This window comes from Grammomys surdaster, unplaced genomic scaffold, assembly GCF_004785775.1.
Source record: "Grammomys surdaster isolate TR1022 unplaced genomic scaffold, NIH_TR_1.0 126248, whole genome shotgun sequence".
Lineage (NCBI taxonomy): Eukaryota > Metazoa > Chordata > Mammalia > Rodentia > Muridae > Grammomys > Grammomys surdaster.
The window spans coordinates 2961509-2986159 of record NW_021621048.1 but is presented as its reverse complement, the minus strand read 5'-3'; the positions used below and the strand labels follow the sequence as shown (position 1 = coordinate 2986159).

General features: G+C 37.8%; 1 protein-coding gene across 2 annotated transcripts in view; it reads right to left on the bottom strand.

Moving 5' to 3' along the window:
• Plod2 (procollagen-lysine,2-oxoglutarate 5-dioxygenase 2) overlaps window positions 1-24651 on the bottom strand; it is a 69284-nt gene that overhangs the window by 8829 nt on the left and 35804 nt on the right. For both annotated transcript variants that reach the window (XM_028758912.1, XM_028758914.1), the window contains exons 4-12: window positions 18025-18188; window positions 15902-16014; window positions 13626-13689; window positions 11870-11967; window positions 9255-9356; window positions 6704-6829; window positions 5238-5359; window positions 3259-3363; window positions 763-888 (exon numbers count right to left, since the gene is read on the bottom strand). In XM_028758912.1, coding sequence (XP_028614745.1) covers window positions 763-888; window positions 3259-3363; window positions 5238-5359; window positions 6704-6829; window positions 9255-9356; window positions 11870-11967; window positions 13626-13689; window positions 15902-16014; window positions 18025-18188 — 1020 coding nt within the window. The remainder of the gene's footprint in view (window positions 1-762; window positions 889-3258; window positions 3364-5237; window positions 5360-6703; window positions 6830-9254; window positions 9357-11869; window positions 11968-13625; window positions 13690-15901; window positions 16015-18024; window positions 18189-24651) is intronic.

The following is a 24651-nucleotide window of genomic DNA, read 5'->3' as shown; positions in this document are numbered from 1 at the left end:
ACCTTTTTATGGTATCAGAGTATATTCCCCTTTTGAACTGAGCTGATGAGTTTGCTAAGTAAGACAAAGCACTTAGGACTCAGGCATGCTAGCTCATCATCTGGGGGAAAAAGAGCGACATTCTTGCCTAGCATTTACATAACAAAACTCTTTTGATATTTGACAGACTAATTTTTTTTAATTTTAGAAAATGTCAGCTATCATTTAGAAAGTATATATTACTTGTATACTTGTACTTTGTAGCATGTGCATTTTTTGAAACAATGACAAATGAATGTTGGTGAAGTTTCCTACCTTTTTATGTACACATTAGCTCTTACACACATGAGATAACAAAACAAACCAAAAGCTACCACGATCATCAAGAAAATCACCTCCTGCCATTGGGAATGTTGGGAAGTTCTGGTTTTCTGCATTATTATTTCTGTATTTTTAAAGTTTAAAGACAATAAAGGCAAGTTTTATTGGAGCCATTAAATGAATTAGATAAACTAAACTCTTTTCCAAATTTAGGAAAATAGCTCTACTCCTCTATACACTAGGTGTGTACACATGGAAACCAAGTATTATCATATAACAATGAAGCTGTCCCATTCATCATGAAGATTGCTTTCTAACTTAAAAAAATGTTTTTATGTAACTGTAAGTGATCTCCAAGTTCTCAAATTTATACTTACAAAAATGAAGACAGATAATTTTCAAGTAATATTAATAAGATATCATCACTATGTTGTATATGAAAAGATTAATTAAGTAACTCACACTCTGTTCCCCTGAACAATATCCACGTAATCTTCAGAGCGAGCATAGTATCCATCAGGACTCAGTGCTCCCCAGAAGTTGGACCACAATTTTCCATGACGTGTCACGAGAGGAGCAATGATCTTCCTAAGAAAGGAAACCCATACCATTATTAACTTTTAAATGTTCATTGGAGTTGTGTATTTTATAAGACATATAACATGATGAAGTTCATTGAACATATTATAACAAATGTAACAAATACATATAGAATCATATATAATATGCAAATAAAAATAAATCCCTTCATGTTTTCTTTAAGAGACAAAAAATTTTCAGTTATGTTAATTAAAAAGAGCAAAAATGGAAAATTTATTGAAAATGCTAACAAAATAATGAAATAACTTTTAACAGCATGTCAGTTACACTGGAGAGAGTAAAACTAAATTGTTTCATTGTGTTTAAATTAAATTCTAGTTTAGCTGGCAAACTGAACACTCTCTACAGTATTAGAGTATTTGTTGAATGAAAAACAACACATGCAGATGGGCAAAGACACTGACTAGGCAATGTTCCTAAAACAAACCCTAATCACTTTACCATCTGTCTCCAGGATTTTATGACTTTTAAAACTGGGTTATAGTTGTAAGCTGGCCTCGCAGCAATGGATACGTCAGCCTTCACTTCAGAAAACAAAACAGAGACGCTTGCCTGGAACTGAAAGTCCCCTAGGAAACTAGAGTTTAAATTTAATTGCTACCTCGATGGTGCTGAGAGACCGGGGGGAGGGGGAGGGGGGAACAACTTTGAGAGGCCTCCAATGCATCTCAGTCCCTAACTTTGGAGAAGGTTATAAAAGAGAGAGACCTTGAAACTCTTTTCCTCTTGTCCCTCTCATAATGTACTCTTGAAGCGAACATTACAAGGCAGCAGGCCTTGCATGTGATTCTGAAACTTAGAAACCAAAGCTTGCTTGCTGTGTGCACCAATGTTTTTTTTTAAGAAACGGAAAACATGAAGATACAATCTGGGGGAGACAACTTCTCTTATACCAAAGAAGTGAAATGGGGAGCAAGAAACAAAGGGAGAACAGAGAGGTGACAGAGCTCAAAGTTCCATATCCCACCCTGACCATGTGACCCACACTTGCGTCCTCTGCATCTCACACAGGTCGTCATGCACACACCTCTCATGGAAACCTCAGAAACAGAAGCAGCACCACGAGGACCAACAGAAACTTCTGTAACTGAGATGTCCATGCAAATAGAAACTACTGGTTTTACAAGTCTGTAGAGAGGTAAGGAATAAAAAAGGCAACTGACTTCCTTTTGAAATAAATTTTATTTTTCAGGGTATTAAAACATTTTATTAATATTAAGGGGAATCTATATTTAATATCTAGCATGAATTGTTACACTAGGATAGTAACTAATAAGTAATTATAACCAACCAAACTATTATAAAATTAACTCATCTGTGCTGGTTGGTTTTAATTCTCAACCCAACAAAACGTAGCATCACCAAGGAAGAGTCGTAAAGAAAAATTTCAAGATCAGGTTGGCCAAAGGACATCTCAAGAGTGTTTTAATGGTTAACTGAGGTGGGATGACTCAGTCTATTGTGGGTGGTACCATTCCCTTCACAGGGGATCTTGGGTAGTAAGAAAAGACAGAAAAACTAGCTGAGAACAAGCAAGCAATTTCCAAGAACAATTATACTCTGCTCTTGACTGTTGCTATTACAATTTAAATCCCAACCTTGACTGGTGCTGACTCAGGTTATGACTACGTGTGCTGAGTCAGGTTATGCAGCCAATGCTGGATCTGCAAACTGAGCGGCGCTCTAGGGGCATGTCTCCATATTCAGGATGCACTGATGCAGCATAGCAGACTTCCTATTCACTATTATAACACCACGACGTCATGCTGAAATTTCAATTCCTACTCCTTTTCTTACTGTGAGAAACGACCACTAATGCACACAAACAGCACCAATGTGAGGCAGGAGGAGCAGGCAATAGCAGCAGACTCAGTAGTAGCTGTACTAAGACTCTTGTATCCATCATGTCTTTATTCCATTTCTTTTCGAGTCAGTGACAATCAGTAAACAGAAAATGCTACTACAGCTCACTGTGGAGTGATCAGAGCATCGGAAATGTCTGATTTTATAACTACAAATCTCTGAAGTAAGTGATGAGCTTTATGAAAGTCTACATTTAAAATATCTATAAATGATAAAAATTAGAAAATATACTAGTATTTGATATATTAATAATATAACTAAATGTTGCTTATATAAAAATATACCAAATGCCATTAAACAAACAATTTTTGACTGTCAGCACTATTTAACACTTTTGACTCTACAACTGCTAATGGAACATTTGGTACAGGGAGCTTGCAAGGTACAGAGGACAGCTGAATGTGACTTACCTCGATGTATTACAGTTAGAGAGGATCCCCACACAGATGTGGGAAATTACCATATGACTAATGATTTCATGTTAAATCTTAGTACCTGTTTTGTTCAATCAAAATTTTTAAGGTTCTTGGGTTTGTCAAAACAACATCAGCATCCACACTAAAGTAGTAATCACATTGTTCATCCTGACGGCAGAAATCCCTGGTGTTGAGAAGGAAAAGAAAATAAGCATTTGATAAGAATTCCTGTTTGGAAATATTAGCAGGAAGCAAACATAAGCAGGGATGCTCTGCTATTATTTTCCAAACAACACTGCGTGATACTGAAAATCCCTAAATCATCAGTGTCTAAGCATATATCACTACAATCTTAGATCAAGGGAGAAATATATTTTAAGTCACTATATATTTTAAGGCATAAAAACACAAGAGCCACAGGAATGGCTCAGTGTATCATAGTCCTTGCTGCCCAAGCATAAGGACTTATACCCCAAATCCTTGTAAAAAGCCCAGCATGGTCCAACAAGCAGGTCTGTACCCCAGAACTATAGGGACATAGATAGAGGGGGTGGCTGTGACTGGCTGGCTTCCAGTCTGCCTCCAGGGAAGTGAGAGCCATTGTCTCAAAGGAATAAGGAAAGATAAGGAAATCTGATGTCCTACTCTGGCTTCTACACACATGATAGGTGTACACACTTATGCACACACATACACCATGCATATAAAACATCTTGTAACAATGAGAATATGTGAATCTTCCAAATGCTTTCTGAAAGGAAAGAATAACTTATCTCAATTTATTTATATTTGAAATTACTTTTTACATGCAAACACATAGACACACAAAATGAAATACTGTATCTAAATAATTCAATTTTTTTAGTGGTTTATGTTTTTGGTGTTGTTACTGTGTCAGTGTATCTGTGCATGCATGTGTGTGTGCGTACATGCGTGCGAGCATGCGTGAGTGTGTAGTGATGGAGGTTAATCCCAGCCTTGTACATGCTAAGACCACTGTACTACAAATCTAGACACCAACAACTAGAATTTGAGAGGAATGATGGAGACGAAGTTGAAGGTGCCTTAAGTATTAATATTCAATTCATGATTGCACAGAATGTTTTTAAGACAGTTATCTCCTGTCCGCTCACTGGAGGTGGTGTCTGGCATCTTTTTCCAAGAGAGCCTGCAGTGTTATCAACAGAAATACCAAGGATTGAGCCACGGCTGATACTGTGATGACCTGTGAAATCTTTCACATGTTATAGCTTCTGCATTTAGGATTCTTTTGCCTGCTTCATCTTTCCAGTGCCGGCCCTGCTGGCTACTTTCTGCTCTTAAGTACCTTTTTCAAAGTAGGTGCCAAGCATGACAGCTGATGAGAAGATTTACAGCAGTTATTCAAACCATCAGAGTAAGTCCCTGAACGGGGAGCCAGGGGACTGTCTAATGATTGAATTAGGGGAACAGGCACTTCTGACTGTGCTAAAAGCCCATCCCAAGCAGAACCCCTAGCTATGAGCAGGACTTGTAGAGTAAAAGGCATGAGACTCAGCAGCAGACAAGAATGTCTCCTGATAAGGAGGCACAGAATGTTTGCTTTCACAATGTAGTCTGGAGTATCAGCCTGGTGTTCTTTGAAGCCATGACTTCTTATGAGCAGAATTTTACATGGATTCTTTCAAATGTTCTTCTGAGTATACAACATTAGCCATGTCAAGTAGGAGCACTTGTATTCCCCACGGGAGCTTTATTACAGGGTCTTCTAATGGTGACTTTAAAAGTAAATCACTCAATATTGAAGCCATAATATACATTTATCTGTTGTTTTGTTTCAATCTTTATCTGAAGTTCAATTCATAAGGTGATTTAATATTTTGACTCGGTTTAAAGAAAAATATAAGAAACTTCTACAGCCATCCTATGTAACCACACCAATGCAGAACAAACTCCTGAAGCTTGATCTGTGGCACACAGGAAGCAGCTGCCTTACAACTTTAATGGAATAATTCTGGGAAATGTTTTCATGAAGCTATCTGCTAGAACACTAATTCAGCATACATCATTCAGACATACATGCCCATGTTCCTGGCTTCCGCTTGGCTTAGGTTTTCCTCTGGTCCTACTATTTTTATAGAGCTGATGTCATGCTTAGCTTTATCAACAAACACTTTGATGTCCTTTTCATGGTAAACTTCCTGTAACATTTTAAATAGAAAAAGTTAGAGAGAAAACAATCATGCTTTATACCTAAAGACAATGCTTCACATTGAAAGTGTGAATTATATGATTCACAGTTGTTCAATTACAGAAAGTGCACACACACAAAGAACATAAAATCGGTTTACATCAATATCCCAAGAGAGAAGGGGATTCAAAAGTATTTCAATGTCTGCTCCTTAGTTAAGTCCTGCAACACTAGTGGAATCCTAGTCATTCAAGAGAATTTGAACTGAAGGGAGAAAAAAAAATCCTATAGTTTAAGAATCTTAGACATTTGCCATAAAAAATCCAGAAAAGAATGTCTATTGATATAATAGATATTAATCTGTTATGAACATAAAGTCTCAATGTATAAAACAAAATGTAATAATAATCTTTGAAGCCAAAGACAAAAATTAATGATACACAAAACTGTCTTTAGTAAAATGGTGACTGTTTGACAAATTCATATTGACAGATAGCCCATCTGTGGTGTAAACCATCAATTTAGCAGGATTCAGCCATATTGAAGTACAGGTAGATTCTCTCTCCAGCACCAGACTGTGAGGAGATTTTTATGTAGCACATCCTACTCTGCCTTCTGAAAAGTGCTGTTACAGTACAGAAAGGTCAGTTGTCACATAAGGCTGCATGACGCAAACTTAATCAGAATGACAACAGAAATGTTAAGGACTTTAAGGCCATTTAAAAGCATGTAAAATGTAAACAAAAAGCATAATACCATGAAAGTAAAAACAAAAGGTTTGTTTTATGTACCTATACTATAATTAATTTTGGATGGGAATTGTCTGAAATTTTACTGTTTGAAATTACTAAAGATGGGTTTCTGAAATTTTAAAATAGTCTCCAGAAAAAAATAAACGATTATGAGACATCCAAAAGACAATAGTTGAAAAGAACACTATTACCACAAAAATAGAAAACAGCATGCTTCACGTCTTGCAAGAAATAACAATATCAAATTCCTCTGGTGAAGCTAATGCCACTTTGAGATGGACGGAAATAGTGATCTCTCTAGTTTTCGTTCTGACATTATGGTATTATTGCTAGAAAATCAGCAATGGCCAGAAACCCATACAAAAGAAAACCCCAAATCCTTGCCAATGTGAAGGAACACAAGCTCTTCCACACACCCTTCACAGACAAGCTGTATGAAAATGGCTAATATTCAGCCATTTTGATCTACAGAAACTGTCAATTTCATGCTGCTCAGCCTAATATTAGATATAATTTTCAATCCTTAACATAGAATGGAAGTAAAACCTTCCACTTCACTTCAAAAGAATTCTCACTTGCAACACTCAGAGTGAAATACTTACTTTATTATGAATGAAGAGTTGAAGCGCTTCTTTGGGATAATCCAGTGTTAACAGTAAGTTGAGGAATCGAGGTAGAAAGGGAGTTGGTTGTTCAATAAAAACACCTAGTGTTACCTTTGGATGGACCTACGTGTTATAACAAATACAAAGGCAAATTATAATCAGTGTGACTTTAAATTCTACTCAAGTACCACTGTGGTGGAAAACCACAAAGACACAACTACAACAATAACACACTGGACTTTCACGTCAACATAATCAATCACTAAGCTTGCAGCAATCACCAATGTCCTCTAACACTGCAAGTGAATTTACATGAAGCCAATCAATGTGATTTTATCAAATCACATCATGCTCCTGAAACTTGGATGTATAACAGATTTTATCCTATTCATCGCATGAATGTGGGATACAGCCTACTTCCGTGATCCATTTCCTTCAAGGCTGTTCTCAAAAAAATGTCTTCAGAACTGAACTGTTTTGAAAAATTCTGTTAAGTTCCAGGCCAGGGGTGTAGTTTACTGGTAGAGGGCCTAACTATCCCTGGGCATGGAGAAAGGAGAGATGGGAAGGAAGGGAGAAGGAAAAGGAGGGGGATGAAGATGAATAATCTTACCTTATTAATTGAACTCATTTGTTTGTGCTCTTTTCTTCAAATTATTTTATGTACACTACTTTCGCTAATATTTCATCTTAATGAAAATACTTTATGCATTTTCTTAAATTACTTTAAGCATATTTAGGTGTATTTTCTTTCTTTTATTCTTTATATGAAACTATATAGAATACACGTTGATCATGGCAGTCTTTGTGAAGTTTTTACCAAAGGGAATAGAAGTTCCCGGTTTTAAAAGGTTACAATTAAATACAATTAAAGGAAAAATATACATATAAGTCAACTACTATGCAACAGAGATAAGCCAGAGCTATGAGACATCTTCATGGAGCCCAGACAAGCTGAGCAAGCTCGATTCCACTGAGCCAGACCTTCAGTCCCACACATGTTAACTGTTGACTTGGCTTGCCTCATTTCTTTAAGCACATCCCTCCGTTATCTGAATATGTGAACATGTTTGCAGGAACATGAGCCTATCCACTGGGCTTTATCACTTCAAACACTGATTACGAGATGTGTAAATAAATGAAAAAGCCCTGGAAGCAGCACACCCAGCCTCCAGGAGCTTCTGTGGAGGAAATGAGTCAAGAGTAGTTCACAATCCTTTAAGTGTTTCATTCAAAGTCCCAATGCCTTAGAAGTTACTAACCATCACACATTACACAAAAGCAAGATGGAACTCACGACTAACTTAGAGCCATTATCCTTATTTTATTTTATTTTAAAAGAGTTCTTTTTATATAAAAAAGTTATTTTAATTCTTTTAAAACAGTGGCAATGATAGTTAAACATGTATCAAACACTAAAAGTATCTAAAATATGCACATACAGTGTCAGTAAGAAGACTCCAGTAGTAAAGGTGGTAAAGGTGCTTATAACCCATAGGGCTCACATTAAAAGGAGAGAACTCTTGCAAGCTGTCCACTGACCTCCATATGTGCACATAAAATGTGCACACTAGCATGCACACAAACACATGCACAAACAAAGCAAAAATGAATTAAAACATAACAGAAATTTAATTTTACACAAAAATGTGTTATGATCCACATCTAAACATATGCAAATCTGGAACCTTAACTCCTACAAATATTTAATTTCTATGTCCCTATTAAATGATCACTACATTTTGAGACTACAGACTTTTATTATATTTAGGAATAATTTGTTTCCCTTTTCTAGTACATTTTATTAAGTTTTAAGTCAAGAACAGTTAAGTTCAAATTTATATATAAAAAAACATTATTTATATGTTGAATCAAAAAAAAAAAAAAAAACCTCAACACTAACATTTTATCCTTCAATCAGGAAGTTTATATTAGAAAGGAAAATCCAAACAGAAGGAATTGGTTCTCCTTCCAGAGGACAGCACCATTTTCTGCAAAAAACATCAAGACAAACGTTTAAACATCTCTGAGGTGCAGATTCATTCAGAACTGCTCTGGCTCACTCTCCAGATAGGAAACATTTAGTTTGTTGCTTGAAAGTCTGGCCAAAAAATCCTTACTTTCAAGTGACATAGAGCTCTATTCAGAAGTTACTAAATGCAGACGATTTACTTTTTATCCTCCCTTCAGGCAGCAATGAGAAATGAAGCATTCATTTTGAGAGTGCCAGTGTGTTGCATGGGGGACCTTGCTGCTCCACAGGTACTGTGTCACACAAGTCCCCAGAGACTTTATTTTTAACCCGAGCTGCTTTACCTACCAGGCATGCTGTAAATTCTCAATCCTCACAACTTTTGGCTGGTTGTGGTCTCAAAACAATCAAAAAGGACAAGCCAATAGATTTTCTCAGTCACCATACTTTTGCAGTATAAATTCATTACCTAATATCCAATGGACAGTATAAAACAATTTGTCTTTTTCCTGAGTCACTGCATTTTATGACAATGTAGGTTTTTAATATAAGTTCATACAAATAAATTCCACTTACATCTACTGTAGACAAGTCAATTGTGTCAACGTCACAAAGCGCACAGCCATTTTCCTGTGTCCATGAATTTGGGACATAGTTTCCAAAGTAATTCAGGAGAATCTAGTAAATTCAAGACAAACAGATGAGCAGTAGTCCTTACCCACCAAGGTGTTCTCAGCCAATACTCACAGCTCCACAGAATTCTGTCTGTACCTGGAATATCCCCAGAATCACACTAACATTTATCAACAATATATACACACTAAATAAAGCTTTCTTCACACAATAAATCACCAACTGCTGCGAACTGTGTCTAGAAATGTCAACACTGTTATAGAACATGCGAGTTTCACTACTTGATATAATTTGATGTAAGGAATAATAATAAAAAATGACCATTGCAAAAATATGCCAAATAAAAAACTATTAAAGGTGCAAATAAGGCATTTGAGAGCAACCGCCATAAATCACGTGTTAGTAATTTAGTAATGAGATGAATGTGTTTAAATGTCCAGCACACATACCTGTAGTAAACGGGGCAGGGATAATGTAATCTCTCCCCAACACATCACACAAAACAGATACTGAGGAAACTTCAATGCCAAAGAACACTAAGCAATTCCTGGAGACTATCGGTCAGCCAGGCTTTAGAGCACTGCTCAGAACACTGATGCAGCATGGGATTAAAATGTCTAATCCACAAACCAAGACTGTGCTAAAGTACAGGCTGCTTACCCATCTGACAAGGTACCTCCTCCCTGACTTGTGGCCTTCACTTCTAAGTATTGATTGAGATTAACTGAAAGATGGCACAAGAAGCAAGCACACTACAATTCCCTTTGAGCCCTAAACATATCTCGAATTGGGGCACTGCAGAAGATATTCTCTAGACGTATAAGTAACAAAGCCATTGCATGTTTTGCAGTCCTGCTACCACACAGTGTCTGCTATAACCTAACACTACCACTGTGAGAACACTCCCCAAATCCCCACTATGCTTATTTAACCATGTTTTTAAATCACGGCAAAAGTAAGATCTTCAAAAGAAAAAGTCAAATGTATTATAGACAGACGTACACAGGAGATTTTTTCCAGCTTTTCCTGGCTCTAAACTGCAGTACAGACGGGGCTGACCTGGCTGCTTCACCAGAGCCCTTCCACAGCTCTGTCCACATATTTCCACTGCACTGAAAATTTCAGTCAGAGGCTGCTGAAACCAGTAAGCTCTGCAATAGGACAGGAAAGCCTTTGTGCTGCTAAGACACTACAGATGCAGCTAAACTGAATTTCGAAAACCTAAGACATGGACAAGTACCACACAGGTGTTTGCTTTGGATGATATGGTACCTCAGAAGTCAGGAGCCATGCGGCCATGTCAGTTATTATGACTTTACAAGGGTCAGTGTGGCTAAGCATGGGGTGTACACCTTTAATCCTGAGCAATCCAGAAGCAGGAGTAGATGGATTTCTTTGAGTTCAAAGCTAGCCTGGTCTACAAGGCAGGTTCCAAGCTAGCCAGAACTATACAATAACATCCTCTGAAAAGGGGCAGGGGGTAATGGCAACTTTTTAAATGCGTAACAGAAACAGACACAGAAAGTACTTCTGATTGTCAAATAATAAAAATGACTATTAAAATAAGACATGCTTATATAAAAATGGACACCTTAATACATGTTCCTTTTAAAGGACATAAAAAATGCAAAGCAGGAAATATAAAATTGGACACATTAAAAATCATCACAGCATATGACTGACAATTTAGAAATAGCATAAAAAATTAATATTTATGCCACGAATTCATCTACTAGATCCTCTGTATGAATAAGAAAATGGTCAATAGTCCCAAGGAGTAAAACAAAAAGGGACATTTGTGCTTTCTGTTTTCAGAATTATAATTTATTTTGTAACTTTCCACCTTCTTCCCTCTGTTGCCTGAATGATTAAGATATTGAGAAACAGTCCATTTGATGGGAAATGTCTTGATGTTTGTCATCCATGGCAGACAGTATTCACATCTTCCCAATTCCCACACACCATCTGTTTTCCTCATAACTGGAGACATTTCTGCTGGCTGCCATGGAAAGTGTGGAAAGCTGCTTACAGGGCGAGGCTGCCCTGGGCTCCTGGGCACTGGGTCCTAGTACTTTCCTGACTCTTCTTCAAAGCACTTCCAAGCATGATGTCATTTGCACTTGCTGAGAACCTACCCTGAACCATATTTAGCTATTCTTGAAGGTCACAGTGGCTATGTGATTTGGGGGTGTGATTTAAGGTCATTTTATTATAAATCAAAAGAATTAAAGAAATTACTTCTTTTCATGCACAAAACAGGTGATTATTCTAAGGTCTCTGAACAATTTGGGGAATAAGGCTTGCTCTCCTGTCCTCTGGCCTTTACTCTTCCTAAAAAAATAAAGTGAAGTTTTTACCTATAGAAAAAAAAGGTCATAATCTTGCAAAGAGAAAATCCCGTTTATTTTAAATCAGATGCTATATTGCATAAAGACAATGTAAATACATTCTTCACACTAAAGTTTTTCACATATGTTTTATGAGATGATGACCCTCAAGTATCTCTCCACATTCCAACACTGAGAAACAGACAGTGAACTGAGTACATGGGTACTCACCTTGGTGGGCCCGTTTCCATTAATTGCCACTGGTAGTGTTTCATAAAATGTATTCTTCACTCTGCTTTTACCATTTTCAAACTTTAAAACAACCTCATCTGGGTTAAAAAGAGAAAAATTTTTGTCAACTTCAAACATTCATAAGTCTATGGGCTTCTAAGACACACTATCCCATATTTTAATGCATAGAATCTATCTTCTCCAAGTCCATAAAACCAAAGCTGGCTCCCAACCAAATGACTTGTCACTGAGCTGGGTTGTGAAGTGGTACAAGGTTGCTTCACTGGTCCCTGACCTGGTTTCTAGCAGTGTGATACCAGCCTCCCTGTCACAATTTATCCTCCTGTAGTGAACCTAAACCAGTCTTGAAGGGTTGTTCTAGAAACAGCAAGCAATGTGTGTGTGGTGAGCGTCCATTCCCAGGTATAAGCAAGACTTGCAGTTGACTGGCCACCTGATCGTATTAACAATTCTCAGCTGACCTTCTGTGATGGTCCAGAAAGACATAGAGGAGCACCAGAGGCATTGTGTTTGTACTTCAGGCTTCTCTCCTCACAGTTCAAAACACTACACGATTTATATCCCAAGAAACTAGTCACTGTATGGACAGCACTATCAATTATACTGAACCCAGGCATATAATGATAATGCTTTCATAGATAAAAATATTTTGACTTTTAGTATACAAATTAATGCATTGATATGTCCTATTGGGGTATATACATCTCTAGAATAATAATTCAAACAAAGATTCTCAAAAGTATGTACATGTGTATTGTCTGTACAGATGTACTCAAATATGCAGGTATGCACGCGGTCTGCATGTGTACTTACAAATATACAAGTGTATACAGAAGTACTGTTTGAGTAGCCACAAGTATACAGTGTGTGCACACTCAAAAGTCTGCAGATGTATCTGCATATTGTATAAACAAATACTAACAAATGCGTAGGTGTACACAGATGCTACATATATACTCATGTGCAGGTGTGTGCACATGCTCTGCATGGATCCTCACAAGTGTGCACAAGCACAAGACATATATGTACTCTCAAGAATGCAAACATGCTTGTTTGTGTACAAGTGTACATGTGTGCTCAGATGCTCTGTGTACTCATATACGTACTAGTGTACACACATGCTTTTTGGAGTACACACATGTGCAGGTGTTCACTTACAGTAATAAGTGTGTAGGTATTATGTGCACACTGAGAAGTTATTCACACATGTGTAGGTGTGTGTGTATATACTTTCATGTGTGTAGGTGCATGCCCACACACTGTGGGAGTGTACTCACATAAGTGCTGTGAGCACAGGTGTTCTGTGGGAGTGTACTCCTAAACATGCAGGTATGAACATGCTCTATGAATACTCACACATGTACAAATGTTCAGATCATCTCTCTTCAATAATCCTTTAATAGATTTTACTAATTTACTTTCAGTTTACTAAGACATCTAACTTTTCCAGGTAACTCAAGACTCCAAGAACTTGAACCAAACACTGTGCTGTAAAGATGTAATGAACTCACAGCTACTCATCCAATCTAATTAACCCAAGGCCAGCACTTAATCATTTTCACTCAGAGAAGGATTTCTCTGGACCATATGGAAACACGTCAGGTTCATTTCAGTATTTGATGTTTTGAACATGTTAGGGGTTGCCACCTCGGCTACAACACCACATGGTCTAACGCAGAAGAGACTGCTGAAAACAGGATTCACATGTACGAGAAGGGAGCATGGGCATCTGTACCTGTAGCTCCATTCAAGGCCTGGAAAATTTTGCACTTGTGATCCAGTGTGATGTTAAAAGCTTCCTAAAAAATAGGAAAATAGGAAACACTGATAATTACAGCAGAAACATCCAACAGCACAGTCATAGAAATATATGTATCTTTGAGTGGATTTGCACCTTAAGATACTTGTTCAATGTATAATGAAGACAGACACCACTATACCCTTGACTCTTGCACTCACACAGATCTTGCATTCCTGCTGACAGTGTGCAGGACTCCCAATTCAAGAGAATCTACAATTTTATTTATATTTTGCAAAAATGCACAAAATGTTACTTCATATCATTTAAGAACATTTTTCAAATATATTTGTTTTTTCCTTGAATTAAAGCTTAAATCATTTTTAAGAATGTTTTCTATAAAGCATGTAGCAGACTGAGTTGTAACAGTACTCAGAATTTTTAGTATAGTCTATGTATTTGAGAAGCACAAAATTTTATTCATGTGTAATGTGCAGTCACAAGATATTTTGTCAAAGAAATGCGTATGTACTTCCTGACCCTTCCAGAAAGGCTCACTAAGGGAGCCCATGAATCTCAATGGCTTTCTTTGTAAATTCTCCTGAATTTTATCTGCCTAGGGTATGCCTGTGAAGACTCGGGATCCACCAGTCATCTAGGCTATAGAGGACACAGGGAAAATACACACTCCAGGCTAGGAATGGAGCAGTGATGAGCAGAAAGGAGAACACCACGGCTGGTACAGCCCATGATCCTGTCTCTCTCTCATTTTTTAGTATGCTAGAAGGAGAAAATAAATACATTGACAAAACGTCTATCTTATTAGGCCCACTACTTACTTTTAGTTATTCTGTTTGTGACAACTATAACATTTTAATTAGGAAATATAAAGACACTGCCTCTGCCTCCCTAGAATCTTAGGCCATAATCTCTGGAATTTCATGATTAATCCATTCCACAATCTACATACATTCCAAAGCACTCTTTCTTTGTCCCCTCCTTTTTTGATGTGTGTGTGTGTGTGTGTGTGTGTGTGTGTGAGGGGGGGGGAGGGAGAGGGAAGGAGGGGAGGGGAGGAAGGAGAGAGAGGGGCGGGGGGTTGTATGTAGAAGCCAGAGGTCTACATTGACTATCTTTCTCTATTGCTCTCTACCTTCTATGGAGGCAGGGCTTCGTACTTGAATGTGGAGCTCACCAAATGAGCTAACTTACCTAACCAGCGTGCCCTGGAGATGGCCAGCCTCGGAGATTACAGGTGAGCCTGCTTAGCATTTAAGTGATATTTAGAATCCCAACTTAGTCTTCAAGCTGACACTGCCAGTGTTTTACCCACTGAGACATCTGTTCAGCCCCTCTGCAAACAACCTGAGCTTTCCTACTGGCTATAAAACCAACTGAAATTTATCTTCACAGGACCATGTCCCACCACACTGTACACCACCAGCTACTGGACAATGGTGAGACACCCTCAGACTCTAAGGGATAAGTCTCACAGAGATGTCCATTCTAGTTTGATGTATGTCATTTTTCAAATCAAAAACTGTCTTTGAAGTGACTTTATCCATAAGCCATTTCAAAGTTATCAAAGTATTGCCAGTAATAGCTATATATAATTATAGATTACAGCACTCCAGAGACAGAAACAAGAGGATAAGTAGTTCGAGAAAAGCCTGGGCTACATGGGACCTTATATGAAGAAAGATAGATAGATAGATAGATAGATAGATAGATAGATAGATAGATTAGATAGATAGATTCCTTTGTTATTGCTAAAATCACTGTCTTACTGATGTGCTCCTAATGTGGCATAATTATCTGGTATTATCTTTGGTTTCCAGTCTCAGAAACGTTACTGTCTTATCCACATTCTGATATTTAGAGGTCAGGCAATGAGGCTACAGCAGGTGGCAGGCACAATGTTAGATGTTGGTCCTGAATTTTCTAGTTGTTCAATGTGTCCTTCCACACAATACAGCAAATAACAGGGTCTTAAACCTACTGAATGAACTTCTCTAATGAACCCAATTTGGACAAGGCTTCTGACTCAGCCACTGAGAGTCAGACATAGAGTTCTCACAGCCAAGGTAGGGAAGGAGACCAGGGTCACCACTCCATGCTTGCTATACTGACTTGATCATCACAGTTTTTAACTGTGATGTTAACAAACATAATTTGCAATTCAGCTTCCTAACGATCCTTTGTTTCTTTGACCACTTGGTTGAGGAAAATACAAACATCAGAACAGCAAGTGAGAATCGTAAGCCATTGCACACCCTCTTCAGTGGGTCGATGTAAATCTTAGTGTAAAAAAGCTGGTCATCATCATTATCCTGCAGATTCCACTGCTGGACCAGACGGCTGACGTATGGAGCATAGCCGATAAAGCCTGCAACACACGAAAACACAGCAGAGAGCTCAGGACTCAAAGACCTAAACGCACGTCGACATGTCAATGTTAGTGCCGTTGGACAGCTGACAACGTGGGAAAGTCATAAGATCTAACATATCTGTATGTATGCTATACTGGAGAGATAATATCAGCTATAGTACAATGCAAGACAACCAAAGATGCTTTGAATGCATGCATTCCTGAAGTTAACTGACATACAGGAACTAACCTTCAAAGGTTGCTAAGGGAAGGCTAACTGTGAAGGAGCAGGCTAAGATGGCATTCCCCTCAACCTTGTAAATCTGCCCTCCTTGGACCCACTGTAAAGAAAAGGAGCCACTGCTTCTGAATGAAGGAAATGTCTCCTGCTGAGCCAAGATTCCAGTGTAGGCAAGGAATGTAGGTTGTCACTGACTACAAAAATCATGAAGAAATTTTCTATCTAGGGAATGTGGGGAATTTTTTCCATTACTTGAACCAGTCTTACTGTGCCTGCTAGACTGTTTTTCTGGCTAGCTTTCATATGTCATTGTCTGGAAAGGGAATTCTAAAATTGGAGTGTTCCACTTGACCTTCGAGCCTATGCAATGAATCTGCCAGTGGCATGTATCTATAAAGACCAGAGACAACAGGAACATTTTCTAAGTCTCCCCTGAATTTCAGACGTGCAGCCAGCTGCTCTGCTTCACTACCAGGCAAGAACCACCACGCAGAGACAACAGTTTTTAAAAAATTACTTATTTTATGTTTGTGAGTAGTCTGCCTGTTTGTATGTGTGCCATGTGTATGCAAGTGCTCACACTGTCCAGAAGATGGGGTCAGATCCCCTTGAACTGGAGTTACAGTCGTGTGAGCTAGCTGCTATGTGGGTGAAGAGAACTGGGGAAACAGTGAGAGGATTCACACAGAGAACTTCTCCGGCCTGACAATGTACGTTTAACTACTATGAGTAATGTTCTAAAATAAAAAATTAGTAATACAACATTTCTAGTGACTTACATCATTATTGTCTTATAAAAATGATTTTTTTATCCTTCTAAGGTCAAATATCATTTAAGAAGTGAAATAAAATTACATTCATATACATTCTTACTGTATTTTTTTCTACTGATGTGTTTTAAAACTAAATGATCCATTTTCACTAGATCGTAACTCATGTCCTTTGAATACCTCTCACAGGCTGTCTCTGAAACCACACATCGACTGCTCGTACTCATGGCCCCTGCCTTCTCGCTAACAATCCTGGCTGTAGGCAGAAGCTCCATCCCCTATCTCTGAGGGCTTCCCTGTATTAGATCATTGCCAACAGCACTGACTTGCTAATATGTCACCTCCACAGCACCGGGAGGCCCTCTGAAATTTTCCTCAGTGGTTTTTACTGTCCAGATGAATGTATACCATAGGATACATACCATTTCCAGGAAAAAAAATAATTGAATACAAAATACAACCTAATCCAAAGCTATTCACTCACAGGGAACATATGTCCTCCATCTATGAGGTTACGCCTTCTATCTGTTTCCATTAATCTCAGTTCAAGGGGAACATATTCTATAATGATAATGTCTCCAAAGTCAAATTTTCTTTTATCTTTAAGCAGTGTATGCAACCACTGTTATTTAATCTGTGGTGATTTTTGTAGAGAATACAACACTTATGTACACTTAGACACTATTTAAAATTTTGACTAAAAAAAAAAATCAAAATAAGTAATTTAGCACAAGATATTTAAAAACGGACCAAATTGTGACTGTTTTTAATCACATGATTACAGATTAAACATGATACTTTTTCAAAGTAAACGTATTAAACTTAATCTCCTATACCAAAAACACCAATTCTCACCTATAATGTGTAAATTCGAACATCCCGACCGCCTAGATATATAGCTAGCACACGGGGAATGGTCTTTAGGCCCTAACCTGTGCATGGACCTTCAGAATATTTCCTACCAAGATCCTGGTCGTGGGGCTGTGAGACTTCAGTCTACAGCAGCTCTGTTCATACCTCCAGAGTTCAGGAAGCGTTTCCCGATGTGCACAACAGGGTACTTGTCTGCCAGCCGCTTATCTGGCCACAGCAGCCCATCCGCTGCAAAGACAATTTTATGATTTGTCTTCTGGAACTTTTTAAGAACTTCTTCAGGCCCTCCAGCAAATATAACATCAAAACTGTTTTTAAAAGAAACAAACAAGCTTTAAAATGCATGTTTCAGAATTTAAGCATAAAAAACAAAGAAAAAACATCTATAAAAAAAATCCTGAGGATTTAGAATTCATACAGGATTAAAATAGGTTTAGAGAACATGTTCACCAGGCAACCTCTTCCCAGCTCACATCACATGAACTACAATGTGACAAATGAAATAAAAATATGAGATATTTTCATTATAATATATAGTAGCTCATCTCCAAAATAAAAACTGTAAGTTAGTGTGCAAATGTTCCAGCTAATTTAAATTAATGACATTGGCACAAAAACTTAATAAAGCTTCCATCTTAACAGTCAAATATTTCAGCGACATTCATAAACAGGAATTTTCTATGACCAATTCATTATTGCCTCTGATAAACTGAATTTGACTAGTATGTCTCACACTGCTCTCAGTATATACTTGATATTTGATCTACTATATAATATGGAATCTTAATCACATTCTTAATCTTAATCAGAGCAATCCATAAATTCAAAACAAGGAAAAATTAACAATATAATTTAAGGTCTCTGGTTTATTGTTCCCTCCTGCCACCCCCACCTCTGACTTTGTTTTTCAGAACTAACTCAGAGGATCATAACTTAACAGAAGATAGATGTAATAACCTCTATTAGGAATGTAATCTCTGCAAAAAGTCCTAGCTTTACAGTTTTAAATCTACTAGTATTTGTTTTTACACCAGTGCAGCTGAAAGCCACTGTCTGCTGGACATGAGCTAATGCTTATGATAGGTGGCAAAGATGAAGGGCAAGCTCTAGAGTTCTGCAAAGGGTTTCCTAGAGGCTAACACTGCAAACGGACTGCGAGTCACACGTCTTGGAAGCACAGGGCTGCTCCATCAGTGATCTCTAGCTGCATCTATGAGGGACTGGATATACACATGTAAGAGTTAGTAATGTATAGTTTACTGAGTTAAATAACTTTTAGCAAAAATAATATAAGCTTATGTTTTCCATTAGGCTCTTGGCAAAAATAATACCTGCTTCTCTTCTACCTCTGATTCCTTTAATAATGGCATTGCTCATGTATTAGTTGAGCACATGGCCATCCTGCTTAGAAAGTACTACGAAGGAAGGAAGACATGCCACATGATTAATTCTGTCCAGCAGTGTGAAGAAGCATGACAAATGACCACCAAGCCACATCCTTTGAAAAGTAAACTGCCTGCATCTCTCTGCTCCTTCCTTTGCATCGGGAACAAGTGCTTATATCTTTACAAAATAGAATATTTGGCTTAAAGCTGAATGAAAAATTGTATAACTAAATTCAGTAACTCCGCTAAACAAATTTGTACTTACTAATTTATTTTGAGGTAAGAGTCTCACTGCCATTAAACTTGAAATTCTCCTAGCTCAACCTATGGGGGCCAGAATTACTCATGCAATCCACTACTCAACACACACTCCCCCCAATTTTTTTAAAAGTAAATATAAAACTACTGTTTAATAAGTTGATTTCTTTTCACTTGAAGCTGTTCTAGAAAAGTTAACCGGATACTTATATTTCCACTATGAAATATTGCACTTCAAAATAAAATTTCTGTTTAAGAATATCCAGATAGGAAGACTGTCAGAGAAAGATTGCAGATACATAGATACATATTAGAATATGCTTTTTCTTTTTAGAATCAATAAGGAAGATGTTCTTGGCACTACTAACAGCATGATCACAAAGTCTATTATGGTGTCTAGTGTATTAGCTGAAGTCTGATTCCAGCTTTGCTGCTGGCCACCAGTGTATATACACCAGTTTTAACCTAACCTAATTTCTCATTTATAAAATAGAAGGAAAGTGACTGTAAATAGCAACTGTTGATTTACAGTTGCTAATACACTGTAAGTACTACACACATAGCAAACACAATGGCTTCTGGTTATTAACTGGAGAAGGAGCTGCTTAGAAAGCAGGACATGGGAAAAGGCAGTGCACATATACACGTGTGTGTGTCTTTGTGCTTTAAATAAATTTTAAAAATATGTTTATTTTAAAGCAAGTTTTATATCTCAGTAAATATACTCTGAAACCTCAAAATTAACTTTCTTGATGTGTTTTTAAAATTAAGCAAGCTAATCTGATTTATGAAACAAAATAAATACTCTTTTCTGTATAACTGACCTTGCCAATCCTGTTTTTACCATAGTTGCTTTATTCCAAAGTACTAGTTACCAATTTTGTTTGTATGTGCCCATGATGCAGGTGCTTTAGTATGTGCTTGTATGTGTGAGGGAGAGAGAAAGAGAGAGACAGAGAGAGACTGATTGAGGAGGCAGAAATGTACGACTCAAGATGAGGGCAGCAGCTAAAACTGAGTAAGGCGGAGAGTGAGCCTCAGAAGGCCAAGACAGTTTCTGAAAACAGTTAAATATGTAGCTTGGTGGGTGAAAGAACCATATAGTCGATGGATGGATGGATGGATGGATGGATGGATGGATGGATGGATGGATGGATGGATGGACAAACAGACAGACAGACAGATATAGTACAGAAAATTTGTAAATAGTACCACATACTTACAAATGAAGGTGGAGACTGTGTGTGTGTGTGTGTGTGTGTGTGTGTGTGTGTGTGTGTGTAAAACTCCATGTACAGCCTTGTACTTAGGTGAAGGAAACCTGGATTTAATCCCCAGCTTGGCCAAAAAAAGTTATAGATGCCATTTGGAAAGTAAATGTTTTTCATCTTTGAAACTCTGATGCAGGACAAAGATAAAAATTGTATTTTGGACTATAAATAAAGTCAATAGCTTAGAAAAGAAGAAGATATGGTATTTAATTTGCTAATTTAGCACGTTATGAACATTACTTTTAAAATGTAATTCTCTTAAGGTAGATGAGAAGGAAATTATTTTCACATAATTCAAGTAATTACTTTGACTAAAAAATGTAAAACATTTCCTCTTCTGAGAAAGGGTCTCACGTAACCCAGGTAAGCCAGGGACATGGTATGAAGCCCAGGCTGACCCTGACATTTCTGCCTTCACCTCCTAAGTGCTGGCATTACAGGCAGGCGCCACCACACTCAGCTAAAAAAAGGTAAAGTTGGTGGCATTTTTTTCCCATTTCCTTCTAGCAGGTGTCATTTCTGTTTGAGTTCCTAGGGTGGGGGTGTCTCTCTGCCTATTTAAAACTTCTCAAACGGAAGAAAGTTTTTCCACTTGAAATTACTTGAGCCACAAAAATGTACAATAAAAATATTTTTTACAAAATACAAATGCACAGAGGTCATAAAAATAATTCTCACAGGGACTCAGTCCATTTAAATAGGAGAAATAAAATAAAGCTTTTCCACATTTAAGCATGGTAAATATTCCCAAGTCCTGCAAAACCCATAAGAGTGAGCTCAGACATGTCACACTTCTCTCCGGCAGGTCACTGAGACTTTTATGAGTGTTTGTTCTTCTGTGTTATGTTTGTGGTAACTTCTACCACAGAGACTCAGACAGGATGAAAATTCGTCATTAATCCTGGACTCATGGATTTCCATGACAACTTCCATGGAAATCCTTTCACAGTGTCTTACTGATTCCACCGTATATCTACTACCCAGCTCCTCCCAGAAGACAATGGCCATACTGATTACATCTCCTACAGGCTCCATATGCATCTCCCAGCAGTCTGCCTCCCCTGCCACACATGGACTCGTGGCTCGGAGAGTCTGAGGATCTCCTGAAGGTACCACACCCCAGAGGCAACCAGTAGTTTCTAGCTGTGGCCTAAAACAAGTCACCAAATATTTACACTGGCCTGCAGAAGACAGTTTTGGACTCTAAGACCACATAGTTTCTGTCAAACAACTTAATTCTGCCAGGCTGGTACAAAAGCACTCACATATAAAACATAAGCAAATGTAGATTTCTCAGTTACAAAACAATGGTTGGTCACAAAAGACCCATTTATGGATACCTATCCTGTAGAATAAAATCTAAATAAATCAGGTTCACAGCAAGAACCTTGATTCACTATCCTATTCAGAAGCTACTGTGAATTCTTTCATATGTGTCTTCATAATGAGCAACTATCTACTTAGCATAGATTTCCCAACTGGGCCCAAGCCATTCATTTGCTTTCAAGGCTTATTTCCAGTGTCAACTCCCCTAGACACCAACATGGCAGGGAAAATAGCATTTCCTTCTACTTACCTCTCACTAATCCTTCAATTCTCTGTACCCACCTAGATAGCCATGCTATTTTATGCACCTAGTCAAAAAGCCCTTCTTATTCCAGGCTGCATCTTCTCCCTTATAAGCTATATTCACGTCTTTAGCATCTATCTAGGCCCTTAGCTGAGGATTTTGAAGACATTCAATAAATGTCTGTTAACAAATGAGTGAATCAACCAATAAATGAATTAAACTTTATCTATACAAGAGGTAAAAGCTACTGGATTGCCAAGGAAAAAAGACACAGAAGTCTCCCCGAACCCTGTTACTCATCCCTAATCCAAAACTTTACATGCATAGAGTTAAACACAAATTATAATAATTGGAATCATAAGGTACAGGTTAAAATAAAGTCTAATGAAACAGAAACAGCCCACACCTGAAAAATATGTATCTTAAGTCTCCCCTCAAATAAATGTTGGTATTTCCAAAGATAAAATCATGATGTAACAATATAGAACCTTTAATACTTGCAACACACACTGATGACACACACACAGATATACAGGACACACGCACATGTACACACACACACACCATTTTAACTAGTTGAAAATGCCCACTCAAGTGACTTTTCAGAATAAAGTATACAGCATTATTGGCAACAGTCAAGTGAATATTAGTAATCTGGTACAGAGGAAAGCGGAGTTGGTAGACTAAAGTAGGTTCTGTCTTAAAAGCCAAACATGAATGTGTCCCCACATGAAGGGCATAAAATTATTACTGATGCTGAACGAAGTCAGAATCAGTAAAGATCTCTCTATCTGGAAGGTCACTGCCTCCAGATAGTTTTCAGAGGGGCCCAAGTGCAGGAGCCACAGGGCACAGAGGACAGCCAGAAAGAGAATGTGGCAAATCTCAAAGCTGCATGCTCCTCAGCCCAGCTAACTGCCAGACCAGGATTTCCCTTGTTTCTTGGTCAGTCCTTTAAAGCTTAAAATCACACAATGAATTAGATGAAAATCCCATCTCCTTTTAAAAGGATAGGGCTTATCTCTGAACATAATAATTTGCAAAGCTGTCAAATAATAATCTGTAAAAATGAGAATTTATTCACTCAATAAAGAGATAAGTAACCTTTCAGATCCCTTATGTCAGTTACAATATATATAAAAGAGAAAAATATATATTTAAAAATATATAAAAGAGAAAATATATTCAGAAGTAGAATTTCTGCCCCAGTCAGCTGTCAGTACCCATAACTATTATCTTATTTTGAATATAGAGATATCTAATACTTGTTCACTAAAGAAGAACAAATTTCAAGTAGACAGTTTGGCTTGGGAATACACATGCCAGGATGCAGCCATGTTTCTGTGTGTGTACATATGTGTACCTGTACGTGTGTGTGTGTGTGTGTGTGTGTGTGTGTGTGTGAGAGAGAGAGAGAGAGAGAGAGAGAGAGAGAGAGAGAGCGCAGTCACTGCTATTACATATATGTGAAGCGCTGCCCATCACTAATGATGAGATCCTTTGTGTCTACAAATGTAAGCTGTCACTATTGCCATGGAGGAGGCTTTACCAAATAAACCTGCTTTTAGTACAAGTTTGCTTTTAAAACTTTGTTCTCAAAAAATCTACCTGGTCCACTGACACACGGCTTATCCTGACAATACCTAGAGCCATCGGACCTTTTTCAAACATTGTATTCACTGCCAAGCTGAGTCTTAAATACAATCCAAATGAATCAGACTGACTTGTCCCAGGGTATGGATGTCTTATAATGCCCTCTTTTGTCTGTCAGGAACAACTGGGCTCCCCACACTGCCAACTACTCATAAATCATATGAGTAGGAGAAAGAGGAAGCTGGGAAGAGAAGCTCAAAGAAAAGCAGGTCCCCAAATTCAAAGGCTCAGGAACCTAGAGGTCATTACTAGCTCCTTCACAGATGCTTGTTCACACACTATCTGCCTCACAATCATCAAAATCCAAATTTGCTTGTGCCAGGTTCAAACTCAGGGATATGAATATTAGAAATCCATACTTACCATTTAATCTAGATATTATATGATGTATATTATATATGGTATGGAAATATTATACAATGTAAAAAACTTCATAGTGCATAAGCTACACCATACCTGTCATATCACAATTCATCTTGCAAGAAAAGGTGCATACAAGAAAGTAAAGCCTGTGTCTGGAGGGCTTCCGAAAACTGGAAGCATGAAAGTACTAAGTGTTGACAGGGCTGAGCCATCACTGTTTCTGTTTTTATGTCAGAGTTCAGGCCATCCTCACATATACTTTTGCCTAAGA